Raw genomic sequence first — 17,371 nt, 5'->3', positions numbered from 1 at the left:
TGGACTACTGCATGATGAAAAGCAATGGATTGACATTGACTAAATAGCTCTTGATTAAATATTACATTAAAAATGTTGGGCATACTGGGCAATATGGATGCATATTGCTCATTAAATAATGACCATCAAGCATTCAGAGTATAAAATAGCATTTATATTTGAACATGTACAACAGGAAATCTGAACAGTTTGAACAGGGCCAAATGCAACTGATAAAATTAATAATCGTCTTGTTATCTATTCATTTACAGGTTCTATGCTTAGGTTTGTGAGTGAAGGAGATGCTGAATCACCAGCTGCAGCCAGTACCAGCACAAGCAGAGGTGCAGAACCTGCATCAGATACAAGCAGCTCAGACCCGAATAGAGAGGCAAAGTGACTACTTCCTGCGTCAGCACTGTACCAGAGATTTTCATCCGCCATTTATTTTCCCATAGACATTTCGTAAAATGCTTATAAAAGTAGTTTTACTTGGTCAAACCAAACGGTTCAGCTATATTTAGAATCGGGAGAGACCATAGAACATTTCACTCACACCAAAACGTTCGAAAAAATGGCGGATGAAAATCTCTGGTACAGTGCTGAAGCAGGAAGTGACGTTCACTTTGCCTCTCTATTGAACACATGATGTACAGGCAGCCGCAGCCAGTACCAGCACAAGCAGAGCTGCACAGCCTGCATCAGATACAAGCAGCTCAGACGCGAATAGAACAGGTGACACTGGGGTGTCAGATGTGACTGTGTGGCGATGGCAAAAGGCCAGCCTCCCAGGGGCTTAGAGCCCGTGTTTTATAGGGCTTTTATTCCGTTTTATTCTTTGTGCATTTTAATTATGCTCTGTTTTTATTGTAAAGCACTTTGGAACTGTGTTTTGAAAAGTGCGCTATATAAATAAAGTTGATTATTATTAGTAATAATTAGTATTATTATTATAGTGTCTGTGTGTTTGAAGATGCTATGAAAGTGACGACAGAACTTTTTGTAAACAATAGCCCTTTTCCCACATGCGTACCGGAAAATTACCTGTAAGTCAATATCGGACATTTCCCTTCACACTTCGGCTCGCGCATGTGGGAATCTATCAGCAAATTTTCCTGTATGTTGGGGGGGCGGGGGGAGGGGGGAGCTTATTTGGGGGGTCGGCAAAACTCGAAATAAGTTCGCTTGTCAGTTGTCACACAATAAATCACACTCGTTTGACTTAAGAGCAGCGTCAAGCCGCCAGCGTAATCAACACAGCCGATTTCCCCCTCCCCTCTCTGCTCGAGAGCAGCAGCCACGGACAGACACAGCGAATGACACAGCAAATGCACAAGCGAAATGTGGAAGTAGTTTGCTTTGATGTGCGCGCCGCGAATGATTAGTTGATGCACTTTGAAGAAGTTGGGATCCGTGTCTGAGAGAAATAGTTGCTGGTTCGATGTTTATCCGTTCACCTGCGTCGCGTTGAAGCACTTTTTACAGACTGGCTTTGTTTGATGTGTCCGGGGTTGCCTTGGAAATCAGCAAGCTGACATACTGCTCTTATTAGGCTATCACAAGATCATTTCGCCAGTTTGCTTTAATGTGCGCGAATGATTAGATTATGCCCGCTGGAACATTAAGCAACGTGTGTAGGCTACTCCTCGCCCATGATTGAAGGACCGCTGTCGCGGAAAATGTCTGGAACCGTTTCCACTTGCGTCTCCTTAAGAGCATACCGCTCTTCTGACTGGCACGAAACTGGTGAAATGTCGGGGACGACGGGGTCGCGCTTATACCGGCACGGCGCCTTTCTCACATGCAGGCATTAGACCACGTACCGGTCATTTTGCGGTACAAAGCGCATGTGGGAAAAGGGCTAATGTGTAATTTGTCGAATAGATAACTGGTCAAAAAAGACGACCTATTTAGAAGAGAGTCAAGCGACCATCATCGCGTGTCATGTGACAGCTAATCGCGTGTCATGTGACAGCTTCTCCTGAGCGACAATGCGCAAATTTTTTATGTGATTTATAAATCAGACGGTAATACCGTATACGGGGGTAAGATTTGCGGAAGGTTTAAAAGGTATCAAAAATTGGATACCGCCCCAACCCTACTTGGAATTGTAAAATCGAGTTTCTGTACTTTTCCAGTCACGTGTGTACTGACTGACACTGACCATATTCTTCATGTTCTATTAGTAATTACAGTATTGAATAATAATATTACTCTACTCTATAGTGTGACCACACCAAAATCATGTTTTCTGTATTTAACTCTTAACAACCGCATGGTGTGCATGATTGCTCCATTGACGGGGTCTCTGAAGAGGTGAAAATGTATCCGACACATATAGGGATGATGATGTATGACTTGCATTGTGTGTTGACCGAAGAAAAAGAAAACACATGGTCACCAAGTGGGTGCGCATCAGACTTCCTACTCTGCCTTCGGTTTGGAGATTTTTTTTACAAATACATCAATAAAGCATATTGTACGATATGGAGATCTGTGACTCGCAGCAAGTGCTTGCTGCCGCCCGTCCATCTCCGATGTAGGCGATGTGGAATGTAACCTATGAGCCCTATATGTGGTGGGAGAACGTTCAGTAGAGACAATGATGCAATCTTACCCTTCTAGGAGGCGAAAGACCGCGCAGCAAGCCTGGCTCAGGCCTCTCACTTTGAGCGCTTTGTCTAGACTCTCGTACACGGTCTGTCCTTGACGAACGGTCACCTGAGAACACGAAAACAATATTTGAACACGTGTGACTTTGAGATGACATTCAATGGCCACATGCATGAAGATAGTAACAAGGAGGCAGATCCAAAACACTGACCAAGTGTTTGATATCAAAAGACAAAAAAGACAAAAAACAAAGATACCCACGCACGGAATAAATATTGCCTTGACGGATCATTCATGTTTACTTACACACCCACACGCCGTGTGTGTGTGTGTGTGTGTGTGTGTGTGTGTGTGTGTGTGTGACGTGTGTGTGTGTGTGTGTGTATATATATATATATATATATACACATATACACACATATACACACACACAGACATACAATATTCCTGGAAAAATCACAATCACACCGCGTTCACATTGTGGCCAAAACAACAACAAAAATGCCACACCAGTCAGTATTGTGGGATGTCAGTCAACTACAATGGCAAACTGCCGGCTCATTGCCATGGTGATTTTTTAATAATCACTATAGCAATTCTGTGTGCAATGCATTTATGCAATAAAACCTGATTTGGTGAGAGTAAATAGCACTGTGTGTGTGACTGTGTGTTAGTCTCATTTCATGTCTAACAGATCATATTTAGCAGAAATAATTCAATACGATTCCCAACATAGACGAATAGCGAGCCACGCAGGGAACTGGAATGGCGCAGCCAAACCAAAATTGGCAGCACATCTTTACCCCAGAAGAGTTTTCCTGGATTCCAAAATGGTCAGTTAGTCAGAAGAAAGCGCTGGTGTAATTTGCTTCTTTTAATCTTTGCTGGACAAGAGGAAAAAAAGAGCTGCTGCAAAACTGCATATGGGTACGTCCATTTTGCTCTTCTTTTTCTTTTCTTTTTTACTCTGGGGTTGTGTTCAGCACCGCAGTAGAAGTTGGGGAAATTTGATTTCCATCGCCTCGTTCTGCCCGCAGCTTTGTGCCAGTGTTGGCCAGGTTTTCAGTCGTTCTGCTTCGAAAACAGGTTGCCATCATCTAACCACCACAATGCATGATGTGGCCGACACAGAAGACATACAGTCCTCCACACAACTCAATCCAACTACCGTGCCTACTGCATCATTAATGCTACATTTATGACAAATGGAACATTGATTAAAACAAGAGAACCCTGCAGTCTTGGCTGTGTTTGAATGTGTGAATCATAAACCTGGTAATTGAAAGATGGAGGCAGGCACCATCTGGCAAACGCCAACTGCCCACCGGCTTTACTCATTACCAAGTTGTGAAATATAGCAGGTTTTGTGAGAGTAATTACGCTTACAAGCAACGGCGTTGGCAAAATTAACTCTTTCGTAGAGTTAATGATTGCCATGCACCACTTATTCATCTAGCTACAATATATTCATATTTTATTTGTTCAAGAAGCCTGTTAGAGGGCTTTTTTTAAACATGAGTTAGTGCATCATTGTGTAGAATGGAGCTGAGCATCTCACCACTGTCCTCTGTTTGTTGGGGAGGAAGACGCGGATGGTGCCCCCGCCTCGGGGCACATCCTCCGGACTGGTCTCTCCCGAGGAGGAGTAGGACGAGGAGGTGGACGACATGATGAGTGGCAGGAGGAGCTGGCGGAGGCAGCGCTAAGACACCACGACCTCAGGAGAGCTTCATGCACCGGGGATCCAGGAGAGTTAGCCCTTTACCTAGAACCTGCAACACCGCAGATCTTGGTTATGACACTATTAAATCACTTGTGTAAAAAAGTATAAAAAATAAAAAGATTAAAGTGTATGGAGGTGATGAGCTGCAGAAGACAATAATGCATTGTCATCCTAGATGCCATGATAATAAAGGCTCCCTACTCAACGATTCAATTTTAATTAAGAATCCAACATAAGCTGATGCTTTAAAATTGATATATCCCGACACATCCTGAATACATGGAACCCAACTCCATTTGAAAATCTGGCAATGTATTGTGGCTTGTCAGCAAACATGACTTAAAGAGTTGCATCCACATGATTTAACAAGCAGCATTTTATTTCAATTAAATGTCATCTTGTAGAGTTTGTTCACACTGTTCGGATCGGCAGTCCATATGCATGTTTTGGTGGAGGAAGATTGTGGGAATAATAGACAAACCAATCCTAAAAGTTGAATAGTACTGAAAAAAGGTCTTCTTAAGTCATGTTCTGTGTATATATGGCAATAAGCAAGACAACACTGACAGATGTTTCAGTCAAATTCTCTGTGATGTTCTCTCCATACAAAATCAGGGTTCATCCTCTCTCTCCAGTAGATTACATGTATTTTAACAACCATCCCTGAGCCTCGTTAGTTGTTTGCCATTAAATACAATTGATATTCACAAAGACGAGGTACAAGTATGATGTCAAATCAGATTAACGTTACTAGCAGAGTGTCTGTTAACAAGGACTTGGAATTGTTACTTTACTTCCACCAAAACACAACTTGGAGGGCGGTAGTGAGCAGAATGGACCGCTTAAAAAGTAAAACAAAAAGTAAATTTTATTCAAGTACAGCGTTATTGGTGTTGTTTTGGAACACTAACATTAATCTTAGGCGAATAAAATCGCAACGAGTCGTAAAGGTTTTCAGTCGTTTTGTCCAAGGTGTGAACGATAACGCAAGGAAACATTCACGTACACGAATTTTGAATTGAGTTTGGCGTGTCGTTTCTTCGACAGGTATCGAGGAGACATCTGTGTGTATACTTGAGCGCTGCAGACACGGCAAAGATGTTTCATAGCTTTGATTTCGCGCTGACAGTCAAAGCTGCAAATGATCAAACTAAACATTCGTATGATGCTAATGTTAGCTGACGTTACATTAGCCAGTTAGCTTAGCATGGGATTTGACTGCTGTGCAATATGACATTTGGAATTTTAGGAGGCCATGTTTCATGTCTCAGTGCAGTGAGAAGACGTTAGCCAACTACTTTTAATGATAGTTTGATGGAGTGACAATATCATGTCGATGATGCAGGGTTATCAATCGCTTTTTTAGATTCCCGTCAGATGTTTACCAAGCTCGATTTGAGGCGGTGCTAGCTGGCTAAATGCAAAGTGTAGGGGGAAGGGGATTATCTGGCTAACTCGGTGGCTAGCTAGCTCGAGCTAGCTTTTTACTGGCTAGAGCTTCTAGCCAGCTAACGTTAGCCAACTTGGGGGGTTAGCAACATAGCAACGCGTCAGTTTGTCAGCTACTTCTGGTGTCTTGCTAACTCACCTATAATGACTTATTTGACTGGGATACGTATAACAGTACACACTACATTGACATTTACCAGTAAACGAAAAAAAAGGTCATCAACGAACTGTTTTAATGCAGTTTGGCTCTAGGTTAAACTCTTACCTGGAGCAGCCATCTTGAATCCTCTCTGAAGTCGGATCTGTCAAGAATTTCAGGGAAAGCGGAAAACCTTCACAATGCTCGTCCCTCATTGGTTAATTCTTGTAGCTAACCACTCTCATTGGACAGCACAAGCGATACATCGGTAAGGGGCGGGGTTTCTAAGTAAACAGTTTTCTCAGTAGCCAGGCTATAATACTAGTAATATTAATAACAGGAACACGTGTTATATTTGTATAAATACATATAAATATAACATAATAGGTTAACACATTACATTACACACACATATTTGCATAATTTGTATATTTGCATACAACTCGATTTCTCCTTTGCATGAAGTAACCTGTAGAGGCCAGCTGATGACCCTCATATAAGATCAATGGTCATGCTTTTGTGAAAATGCACAATATGCCAATAATAATCCAAAACCAGATCTACAACTAAACACAAACTTACCAGCTTTACTGAAAATTACATTAACTTCTTCACTAATTTCAACTGCCTAAACTGCAGTAATACTAACTGCATTATGACTTGCTCCCCTATACCAATCTTGGATATTCGATGTAGGCCTACAGTACATCTCTGACCTGATCATGCAATATCGGACATATAGTGGTCAGCCAAATACTGTGTCACCTCATCAAACACAGCATTGTGAAATATAAAACGCCTTGCTAGTGAGATTCAGTGACAATTCTAGGGGCCACAACTCCAGCAGGATGTATGAATTGTGGATTCTACAGATCCTGCAAAGGTATTAGATTAGATAAAAAATAAACCAACAAATCTAATTAAGTCTATAATTTTACTTATAACATATTTATACTCTAAACCCTTTTTGCTGTCTCAATAAGTAATGCTGCTAAACTATTTTGTCTGCATCCATGAGTCATAAAACAAATTAAAATTGAAATCCATAAACCATGAACCTATTACTTATAAACTCTGTGGCTAAGAAGAACACAACTTCCTTCTTGCTTCCTGTTTTTTAGTCTCAACTTATCAGTCTATTAAAAAAATAAGCCGGGTAACAAGAAACCGATTTTATTACAAAATGTGAACCATGCCACTTACAATATGCATAGTACAATATGTGGGCCTATGAGGTGGTCAAAGTCTATCGATGGATATGATGTAGTTTGACACATTCATTGTAGAATTGAGACATATATTGCCACACATCATCTCAATGGAAAGTTTTAGTGTCCCTTGATGGTCTCAAATGCTGTTTCAGAGACTTCTCCACACTGACGAGAATAAAGGTCTGGAGGGGAACACATCATATTTAAAGACACTGTACTGAAGTCTGTTAAGATAGTGAACAAAGGTTCCATTGCGTTGCACATCATTCATATCATCTTTATAAAAGATTGTCCAAAAAGCAGTGTGAGTGTGTGGGGTATCTGATCGCTCTTTTTGACAGTTTGGTGACGCGTAGCTTCTATTCCAGGCTGAGGACCCTCCTTTTCTTAGCGGTGTGCGTATACGCATGGTGGCGCCACTCAACATCCGCTGTGCTCTCATTCTCCAGGGTGCCGAGTTTGATCATGTACACTATAAAACAAAAACAAAAACACTGTCAGGAATATTACCTACATCTCGACAACAGAAATCCTCGGTACATCTTGGTTAGTCTTCCTCCTTGTTACTGAATGCCTATTTTACTGGTAATATGTGTACCTACCTTCACAGAACTCAAGCGCTCTTCATAGCTATGTTAGCGTCAACCAGTGTTTCCCACAGGATTTTGAGAATTAGTGGTGGGGCACCGCAGACCCCCTAGGGGGGTGCGGGGGCATGCCCCCCCGCAAGATTTTTCTAAAAATTTTAAAGTAAAATGCATGAATTTGGTGTACTTTGAGAAAGCTTAAGAGCAAAATTAAAAGGCTAGATCTATGAAGAACATGTCATCATTACTGTGCTGTGGGTTTACAATGACAAACTAAATTTCTCCCTATAGGTCAGGGATACTCAACTTGCTTTGCCACTTTCGTGAAATGATAGAAGGCAAGGGGCCAGTTAATAAACAAACAATATACATTTTTCTGTAGCGGATTGTAGGATTTTGGGGTGTCAGCCGGAGTTTAGGCTGACAGTGTTGTGCACACCGGATAGTTAGTTAGGTTAAGTTAGTTAGGTTAAGTACATACATAAGTGCCTGGGTAGCGAGCAGATGGCGGTATTTGACAATTTAGCAGCTAAATCATAGATTATTGAAAGATATTCCATATTCCAGACTGAAATGCTATAACAGAAGTATTGGCCAGAATGACATGAACATTTATTGGACACTTATTCAGCGGATATCTTTTTTTTTTGGTCAACATCTTATTGTGGCGGTCAAAATATTATTGTGGCGGCCCGCCACAAATTCCTTTATGTATGGGAAACACTGGCGTCAACACACCATCATTCACTGTCCCTCTATTTTCCCACTGCTGACCAATCTCTTCTTCTATACTAAAGAGCTCCAGTTCAACAGTGAACCGTACTTACATTTCATTTCAAACCTGGGCCCTACTTCTGTCATCTCCACGTTCTTGTGGTCCGTTTTCTTATAGGTGTGATGCCTACAAATGAAAAATTGATAAATATACAGCAAGTCTATATGGCGTTTATAGTATTATTCAGAGATGTGTTGTCGGACCGACCTGAACGAGATGAAGTCCTCTTGGTTGGCAAATGTGATTACACGTCTACTGTCCTCTTTAGGCACGGGAAACAGATACTTCAGGATATTGGATACCTGTGGGAGGACAATTAATTAGCGGTATGCAGAAACAATTAGTGATGTTGCATCTGACACTGACGCTCCGAGACACGCGCCGTCCTCGCTAGGCAACTGTATCTAAACCACTGCTTCGGAGCTTGTTTTGTTAAGGAAAGAGTCACGTGAATGACATTGGAAGCAGCGACTGCTTCATTCCCACAGTGAATCACCACTGCCTATTTTGAATTGATCCTGAGATAATGTCATTTGCACCCTGTTTTTAGCAGACATATTCACACACATTCACTTTCAGCTAAAAACAGGATGTACATAAATGACTTATTTGCAAGTTAACTTGGCATCTCAGGGCTTGTGGAGACTTGGATTACGCCAAGTGAGCAGTACAGAAGCTCTTTTTTTTTCTTTTCTTTTTATATGTTTCTGCTTATGAACCTGTTCACCCTCAGCGGACACTCAGCTCTACTTGCTGACGCGGCCAGTCACCATCTCTCCAAAGTGGGACCGTGACGGCTGCATTCTACTGCATGTAGTACACTGACTGTCGGTAAGTACCTCATACAACCCCACATCAAAAAATCCAAACTATGAGCATGGTGCAGGTTAGACCCCACTTTGCATTAATATGTGGGACTTTTATGTAGCAATTAGGATTATCTTTTGTTTTTTGTTTTTTTCCCCCCACACATAACTGCATCTAGACTGGTTTTTGTGAGGTGCACATAAAAACCCGCAAATCTAGCAAGAACACCTGTGAGGATTTTAATACACAATAATCAATCGGATCATTACCTCCGTACGCCCAGCGTCTGTCCGTCCATCGAGAGGCGGACCTCCTCTCTGCAGCTAACCCTTCCCCCCCGAAACAGAGCTGAAACTGCTCTCCTGAGCTCCAGTGAGTGCCACTTGCGTTCGTCTCCGACATGCATTCCGGGCAGTGTTGAATTATCGTACCAGAGGGCCAAAAAGATCATTGTTGGGAGGTAAATTATCATACAAATATGATAATTATTGTACGACTGGTGTTTTGGAAAGTGTTCTGCTGTACACACTGACTGTATATTATTATTATTACAGTAAGTACAGTAGCCCAAGTGTCATCACAGGTGTTATCTGCACAGATGGCATTTCTTTTAACATGTGCATTATAATGCCCCATTTTTCTCCATATTTCTGCCCTGGGGGCATGTTTTACTTTTGTTTATGTTTTTTGGGGGTATTTTCATAAGAATCTTGAGTCCTAACTGTAAATTAATTTTTTTTGTACCTGCACCACACTTTCGCCCTATTCTTCCACTATCAGGAAGTTGCTGTATTTATCCCTTTTGTTTGTCCTTGTGTTTATAGCATACGTGCCAACATTGGGCTGTGAAAAAGAGGGAGATTTTCTGGGGTATCGGTGAACCACAAATTAACAGAATAAATACAAGGATGTAAAGTAAATTACCTTTAATTATTCTTAACACATTCACTGCCAGCCTTTTTTTTTTTACTGTAGGTAGGTTCTGCCAGAGGTTTTTTTTGAGGATTCTGGCTCATTTTACAAGAGCCGAGGATTATTTTCTGCTTGGAGTTTGTGAACACAAAGTTCACAAAAGTACTAATAGAATGTGTGCTTTCTCTGTCTAAAAGAGTTAGTTTGTAGAGTTAGTAGTTATGTAGATATTAGCCGTTGAGTACAGCATGGTTTCAGCGTCTGAGAGCGAAAGCTGAGATAATCGCAGTTTTGTGAAATTCAATCAAACAGGCAGAACAGTCACTTTAACCATTTATTTTTGGCATCAGTGAGAGATCAGACATCTAAACAATATAGTTCTGAACGCCCTCTCCTTCAAACTCCTCCCTCCGTGGGCGTGTCTGGTGGCTTTCAGCCTGCGTTTGTCACAAGCGAGTGTTCTGCTGCTGCTGCTGCTGCTGCGAGTTTAAGCAGCCTCCCTCCCTGGCAGCGAGTGTGGATAGGGCTCACTTGTTTCTTGGGTTTGAGAGCTTTGATGAAGCTTTGTGCGATTCTAGGCTTTATGCTGCGTGTTTCAAAGTGTGTTTTCCACCCAGTCTATTTTTGGAATCCCCCACCGCCAGCTCCCAGCGCGATAATGCGTGAAGTGAAAGCGTTTTCGCCAATCCATTTTACAGTAGAGAATGGTTTCCTCGCGCGTTACCCTACAGTTTTGGCTCTGATTTTCCTAGTGTGGAGAGCACTGTCGCCACTTAGTGGGTCCGTGGAATGGGTTGTACACGTTCGCTGACTCCAATATTTTTATAGGAGACGTGGGGAGCGTTGATCCACGGCCCACCGTCAAAATTTTTTTTTTTTTTTTTAAGCCGAGATAACTCGTCCTTGGCAGTGAACGGTTGGATTCTGTAAGCCGAGATAACTCGTCAATGGCAGTGAACGTGTTAAATTCATAGCTCACAGAAAAATTTATAATAATAAAAATAAACGTACAAAATGTACAAAAGATGTGATCAAAAGTCAACATCTAAAACGACAACTAAAACAACTTGCAAAATGTATGGTGTTGGCTGATGTGGCTAGCGGTTAGAAACAGGAAAGTCTCGGACCAAGTAGACTGAAATTTGGACGCCTATTTCTTCTTCTTGGGACCGGTTTCATCCATTTTCAGTGGCGAAGTGAGCGGAGCCCATTGACATTTCCCTCGGACAAGACGTCTAAACATTTTCTATTGTCTCTCCCGAGTCTAAATATAGTTGAATCGCTTGGTTTGACCAAGTAAAACAATTTTTATAAGCATTTTACAAAATGTCTATGGAAAAAAAGGAGATGAAATCCCTTGGTTCGTACGCCTAAACCGGAAGAGAGAGGCTCTCTATACAGACAGTTGCTCTACTGACTTTAAAGCTGTTAGTATTCATCTGGTTTACTGTGCTACACTCTGTTAGTCCTTTTGACCACCAGGTGCCACTAACGAGCGCTGTGTTGAAAAGCTTCGAGTAGTGAACCATTTTTCAATGCAATTGAAAGGAAAGCCTCATTGCTTCAGAAAGCTTTTGTTTTGCCATCTCTACACGCGACCGCGGAGAGAGGATATCAAGCGCAGGCAGGGTCCGGGTCACTCACCCTCTGGCCGAGCCGCGAGGTGAAGTTGTGGAAGATGAGGTGGGGGAAGGCCTCGGACATGGTGCCGATGTCGGGGACGTCGTGCCTCATCACCACGCTGTAAAGGGTGAAATACGCCGTGGGTCCAAACGGCAAGTGGCACACCACCAGCCCATCTGCAGACACAAGAGGGGAACGATTCAGATGGTCTGCAAGGGTAACAACCACAGTGCCCAGTAAGGATGGGACAATCTGCTGATCTCACAATAAAGAGTTCATACGCGACATATATTCAATATACAACCACAATACGATGTCATAAATTAAAGTCTGATGACCGCAAAGTCTGACTGTGCGAATTGTGTTCATTTCTGAGCCACAAATCTCTAGCGATGGTACTAGCTTGCTAGAATGTAAACAACAATTTTTAAAATGTTATAAAAAAAGTGCAAATACTATCATTTGGATGAAGAGCGCGTGAAATTGCGATGGTCAAGCGTCTCATTTGTGATTATTAAAGCAGAATCAAAGTGAGCCAACACCACGATTCATTTTCCTAAGCCACGATTTTAGTATTGCAATATATTGAATTTCCATAGCATCCCATCACTAGCGGCCAATAAATGTAACGCCAGTGTTGTAGTCAAGTCACTCTAGAGTCTAGAGCAGTGTTTCTCAAACAGTGGTCCGCGGGCGCCCCCTAGTGGTTCGCGAGTAGATTTATCTTTTTTCCCTTTTTTGTTTACCTCCCACTATCCAATCAGAGAAATTTATTGAACTTGAACAAACTTTCTTTGAACTTTGAATATATTTGAACTGAAAAGGAGAAATAAATGTTAAAAAAAGAGGTCAATGGACTAAAAATAAATTGTATATATATTTTTTATATCGGTTATCTTGTTTTCATAATTGTGGGAAGCCAGAAATTGGATTAATTGTACAGCCTTATTGCTATTTGTCATTTAATTAGCCTGTAATTTTTAATTTACAGTTGAAGTAGTAGGCCTATTGTTTTTGGGGATGTTTTGGGAGTTAGGTGGTCCCCGAGTTTTTTTATTGGTTAAGTGGTCCTTGGTCTGAAAAAGTTTGAGAAACACTGCTCTAGAGACTAGGGGACCGTTTGGACTCAAGTTTATTTCGTGTCAGTTATTGGATTAGCAAACACAGCAACAGGAAGTAGGGCTAGGGGACAATTTAGAATGTTTAATGTTGTCAAGATGACAGTCTATATCTCGAGTCAAGTCTCGACTCGAGTCCCCAGTGTTCGAGTCCAAGTCACCAAAGAAGAGTCCAAGGCGAGTCTCCATTACCCGAGTCCGGAGTTACTGAACATGAGCGTGAATCCACAATCATGTTAACAGAATGTTTAAATTGCTCTGATATTGAACAATTAGATTGATTAAATGGTATGTTGCTGCTTTGATGTAGTTTTACAAAGTTTCAAAATAAATTCTTGAATTATTTGGTTGAATAAATATGCTTGTTAAGTAAATAAAAAGCATCTACAGACTATTTTGTATGGATATTATTAATACAGGTGTGCCTTGCTTGCCCTTTGGTGTGACTTGGCCACAAAAAGTTTGAAAACCATTGGTACAATGTCATATCATGGTATATACAGTGGCTATCGATATCGTATACCAAGTTAGGGCCTATTACAAAAAATAATAATCTCTAGTACTACAACACTAACGCATATGAAAAGAGACTGGACTCGAGCACTATTATATTTTCACAGTTATTTATACCCAAACTCCTAAATTTCTTTTCAACAACATAACTTATAGTTCAAGTATTCACACACTCCACCAGAGGGGCGAGTGGCGGTCAGATGACTTTGCCCAGACCTAAAACCAACTACATGAAGAAAACAGCCATAATACAGGTCCATAGCGTCTTGGAATTGTCTACCAAGCAGTGTTTGTTCCATCAAAGGGAGGGTTTGTTTTTTAAACGGAAGCTCAGAATCCACCTGCACTCACACACAAATTGATGTTGGTCACATCAGTTTGACTTTACTTACTATGTGTGTTTTCTAAAGTACAGGGAGTGGTACTGATCCTATGATATCTGGCTAAAGGTCAACTAGAGCAGTGGTCCCCAACCACCGGTACCGGTCCGCGAGCCGGGCCCAATTTCTTTTTCTTTTTTTTATAAACATAGGCTATAACATTATAGTCTGTGTGTGGTAGTTGAAACATAGTTTAAAGTTGACGTTTATTTATGTTTGTAGTTGAAACAAAAACATAAATACTGTAGGCTACATACAGTACAACACAAAAGGCTGTTATTTACCCTTTGTCGCCACCTGTTGAGTAAATATATATGTAACTAAAACCATTAAAATTGACAACCGGTCCACGACCTTTTTTTCCATGTATCTACCGGTCCTTGGCACAAAAAAGGTTGGGAACCCCTGAACTAGAGGACTAGCTGACCATGCATTGTTTTTATTTAGTCTTCTGTGATTTTCCTTGGCACTTTTGCATTTGACTATTGCATTCCATTGCTTGCATTTTACTATTGCATTTTACTATTGCTTGAATTTGACTATCATTTGTCATGTAATGGGTAATGTGTTTGGACCCCAGGAAGACTAGTGGTCGTCTTGGCAGCAGCTAATGGGGATCCTTTTAATAAACAAAACTACAACATTAACGCAGATGAAAAGAGACTGGACTCGAGTACTAGAACACTGTAACGCAAAAGAGACTGGACTCGAGTACTACAACACTGTAACGCATAATGAAAAGATATGATATGCGTATGAAATACTTTTCTTTTGCGTTACCACTAACGCATAAGAATAGTATTGAAGGGAAGAGCTCGACCTGGCTGTCCTCTGGTTTCGTGCACGATGACAAGGTCTGTGACGTTGTTAGCTTTGCAGGCTTGGACCAGCGCGGCGATCTCGTGCCCCCCCCTGTTCATGCGCTGGGCTCCAGGGAACATCAGCTTCATCTCCTGTGGAGGAACAAAGTACAGTGTCAGTAAGTGTCCCACGTGAGTTCAGAACATGATTACTGTCCCACTTAAACACATTAACTGGAATTGTGTCTACAAACCCTCCCAGGGTTAGACTGATATTGATTTGCTGATATATTCGGCCAATATTGGTCATTTAATTAAAATTGTGAGTCTGTCAGTGTTGTCCACCTCTGATATTCACCGTATTCTTTGCCCATACAAGGACGCTTCTGCATGACGTCATTTTGTTATCGTCTTTCCGTTTTAGACACGGAAGTAGATTACGCCTACCGTAGTAATTTGTAGACTTGCCAAAAAGCTGTTTTCAAGCAACAACAAAAAAAACACTGTTATAAAGTTTTAATATTTTTTCGGATGAGAACATTCCAAATATGTGACCAGTTTATCAGAATAACGCCTATTTGGAAATATTTAACGAGCAGCGAGGACTGCGTGTGCTATCCAGGCTGTGCTGACCGGTCGGACTAGCTATCTGTCAAACCCTACTGTAGGCTACTGGCAGTGAGAAAACACTGTCGGCGTGCTTTTGTAACGAACGTTAAATGCCGACCGGGTACAGCCATCGGCTCCTCGCAGCAGTAACACTATGAACATGTAACTGAAGTTGGCCGCAGATAGTGTAGCTTCTGAATGTTGCCAAACTTCATTCATATGACATTTTGCTTTGAAATTGGCCGCCAACTAGCGCTGAACCGGAAGAACAAATACAATTGCGTGTAATGCGGAAGAGAGGTTGGCGTGGTGAATAAGGTGAATAGGATAGAGACAATCAGGGCTGGGCAATAATTCAATATTATCGTTTATCATCTCTGGAATCATATCATGATGAAGATATTTTGACATCATGAATGGAACCAGCAGTGCCTGATCATATTCACTAGTGGTTCTCAACTTTTTTCACATGAGGGACCCCTAAACTGACAAAGATGAGACCACGGACCCCCATTTGATAGGATTTTGTGCCACGGTCCCCCACATGATAATAAGATTGATGATTTTAAGATGTTTTATTACAGAAAGTGTATAAAACCCATGACCAAAATAGTCATTGTGTTACTTATGAATGGAATTATAGCGAAAATAAATTAGCCCCCTTTTGGCCGGGGACCCCCTGGAACCCCCTCAAGGACCCGTGGGGGTCCCCGGACCCCCATTTCAGAACCACTGCTCTAGGTCACTCTGCTGTAGCGGGTGGACACAGAAACGGGTCTGACCTTGGTGAACATTTTGAGTCGGGAGCTGGGATCTCTGGATGTCGTGACCATGACTTTAGGATCCTCTACTCCAGCCCATTTATACTCATCGTCCATGTGAGAGCTGACGCCTGCACAGAGAAGATGCATTATACAACACTAAGTAAGAGTTGGATTTCACAAAGATAGGGTGAGAAACTGATGCTGGCTGATATGATGAATTACAGGAAGAAAATCAGATACTAGCCTTCTGCCCCTTCATCGTCATACTCCAGTAGTTTCTGTAATTCCACAGCATCTCTGCGTACCTCAGTTGGAATGAGACGATTGTCTGCAGAAGAAAGGAAAAGAGGAAAACCAACCATATTATATGCTATTTTGCGTGTTTAGCAGCATTTCAGTATAGGATCAGTAAGACTGTTGATGGCCAGTTTCTAATACAGCGAGCTGCGGAGCGGATGCCATCCTACCATCAAGAGCAACCTTCAGCTTCTGTTTCTTCTCCTCGATGGTCCGGAGTCTGTCCTCTTGTGCCTTCCTGTACAGGTACTCCCTTCTCAGTCTCACCTCTCGACGAAGCTATTATAACATCGCAGCAACAACAGAAAATACTGTGAGCACAAATCTAAATGATTATATCCAGGGAAACCTTTAGACTGTGTGCTTGATTCAGAAATGTCAGTGGGGCTTCATTTAGGTAATTTGGGTTAACGTTAGTCCAACACAACTAGGTAACTTTTAACTTGTTATGTTATAGTGGTGAGTTGTAGCGAGCAGTGAGAATTGAACCTGCCTTTTAGACACATAATGGCTGCTGTGAAAAATGCCCATAAGCAAGGCAACGATCAGGTAATGGAATTCGGGACTAGGTTAAATTCTGTCCAAATCAGAGAGATTTTGCATGTCGGGGGCCGGGGCTAACGTTATGGTTTCACCAAATTTAACGAATTATTCCTACGCTTCCTACACTGACATTTGCGAGTTTTGCAAAAGCTAGACTGATGTTTACATTCAAAGAAGAAATGTGCTAACGCTAGCCACACTAAGGTAAAACACAGTTGACCTAACGCTAACGCTACTGGGTTAACGTTACCTTGCTCGCAAATGTATGTGACGTTCGTTGTTTCAGAAACTAAGAACAAAGAATTGAATTGACACAATGTCTATTCTGTTTTTATGAGCTTTAAACTTACCATGATGTTTAATGAGCAGCAGTTATCACATGGAGACAGGAAGCCACATACAAACAATACTTTACTTCATTGGCTAGCAGAACAGCCAATGACAGCGCTAGATACTGTCCGGACAGTTTGGGGCAAAGAACGTACATTGATAAGAAATGACACAAGTCAAACATCAGCGCGCAGCAGCA

General features: G+C 41.6%; 2 protein-coding genes across 2 annotated transcripts in view; both read right to left on the bottom strand.

Annotated features, from left to right (window-relative positions):
* The window catches only part of araf (A-Raf proto-oncogene, serine/threonine kinase), a gene marked incomplete at both ends in the record, with an annotated part of 40,585 nt that extends 36,324 nt beyond the window's left edge, over positions 1-4,261 (bottom strand). The window contains 2 exons of the mRNA XM_083644859.1: positions 2,597-2,700; positions 4,151-4,261. Of these exons, the coding sequence (XP_083500985.1) occupies positions 2,597-2,700; positions 4,151-4,261 (215 nt within the window). The remainder of the gene's footprint in view (positions 1-2,596; positions 2,701-4,150) is intronic.
* A 2,833-nt stretch (positions 4,262-7,094) lies between these two features.
* Positions 7,095-17,234, bottom strand: imp4 (IMP U3 small nucleolar ribonucleoprotein 4). Its single transcript, XM_083644863.1, has 9 exons — positions 17,193-17,234; positions 16,470-16,578; positions 16,247-16,330; positions 16,021-16,130; positions 14,650-14,782; positions 11,840-11,994; positions 8,684-8,778; positions 8,529-8,602; positions 7,095-7,586 (listed from the first exon to the last, which is right to left on the bottom strand). The coding sequence occupies exons 1-9, from the start codon at positions 17,193-17,195 to the stop codon at positions 7,474-7,476; spliced, it is 876 nt and encodes a 291-aa protein (XP_083500989.1). The 5' UTR covers positions 17,196-17,234; the 3' UTR covers positions 7,095-7,473.
* Positions 17,235-17,371: the final 137 nt, after the last annotated feature.

Source organism: Poromitra crassiceps (genome assembly GCF_964638095.1).
Source record: "Poromitra crassiceps genome assembly, chromosome: 10".
Taxonomy (NCBI): domain Eukaryota; kingdom Metazoa; phylum Chordata; class Actinopteri; order Beryciformes; family Melamphaidae; genus Poromitra; species Poromitra crassiceps.
This window is presented reverse-complemented; position numbering and strand designations above follow the sequence as displayed.

Bases quoted from the DNA above. Each gene is read 5' to 3' on its own strand.
- imp4 (XM_083644863.1), bottom strand. The intron at 16,131-16,246 runs GCTAGTATCTGA...TTCTCTGTGCAG, and splicing joins TGACGATGAAGGGGCAGAAG to GCGTCAGCTCTCACATGGAC. The intron at 7,587-8,528 runs GTAAGTACGGTT...TTTGTTTTATAG, and splicing joins GCCCAGGTTTGAAATGAAAT to TGTACATGATCAAACTCGGC.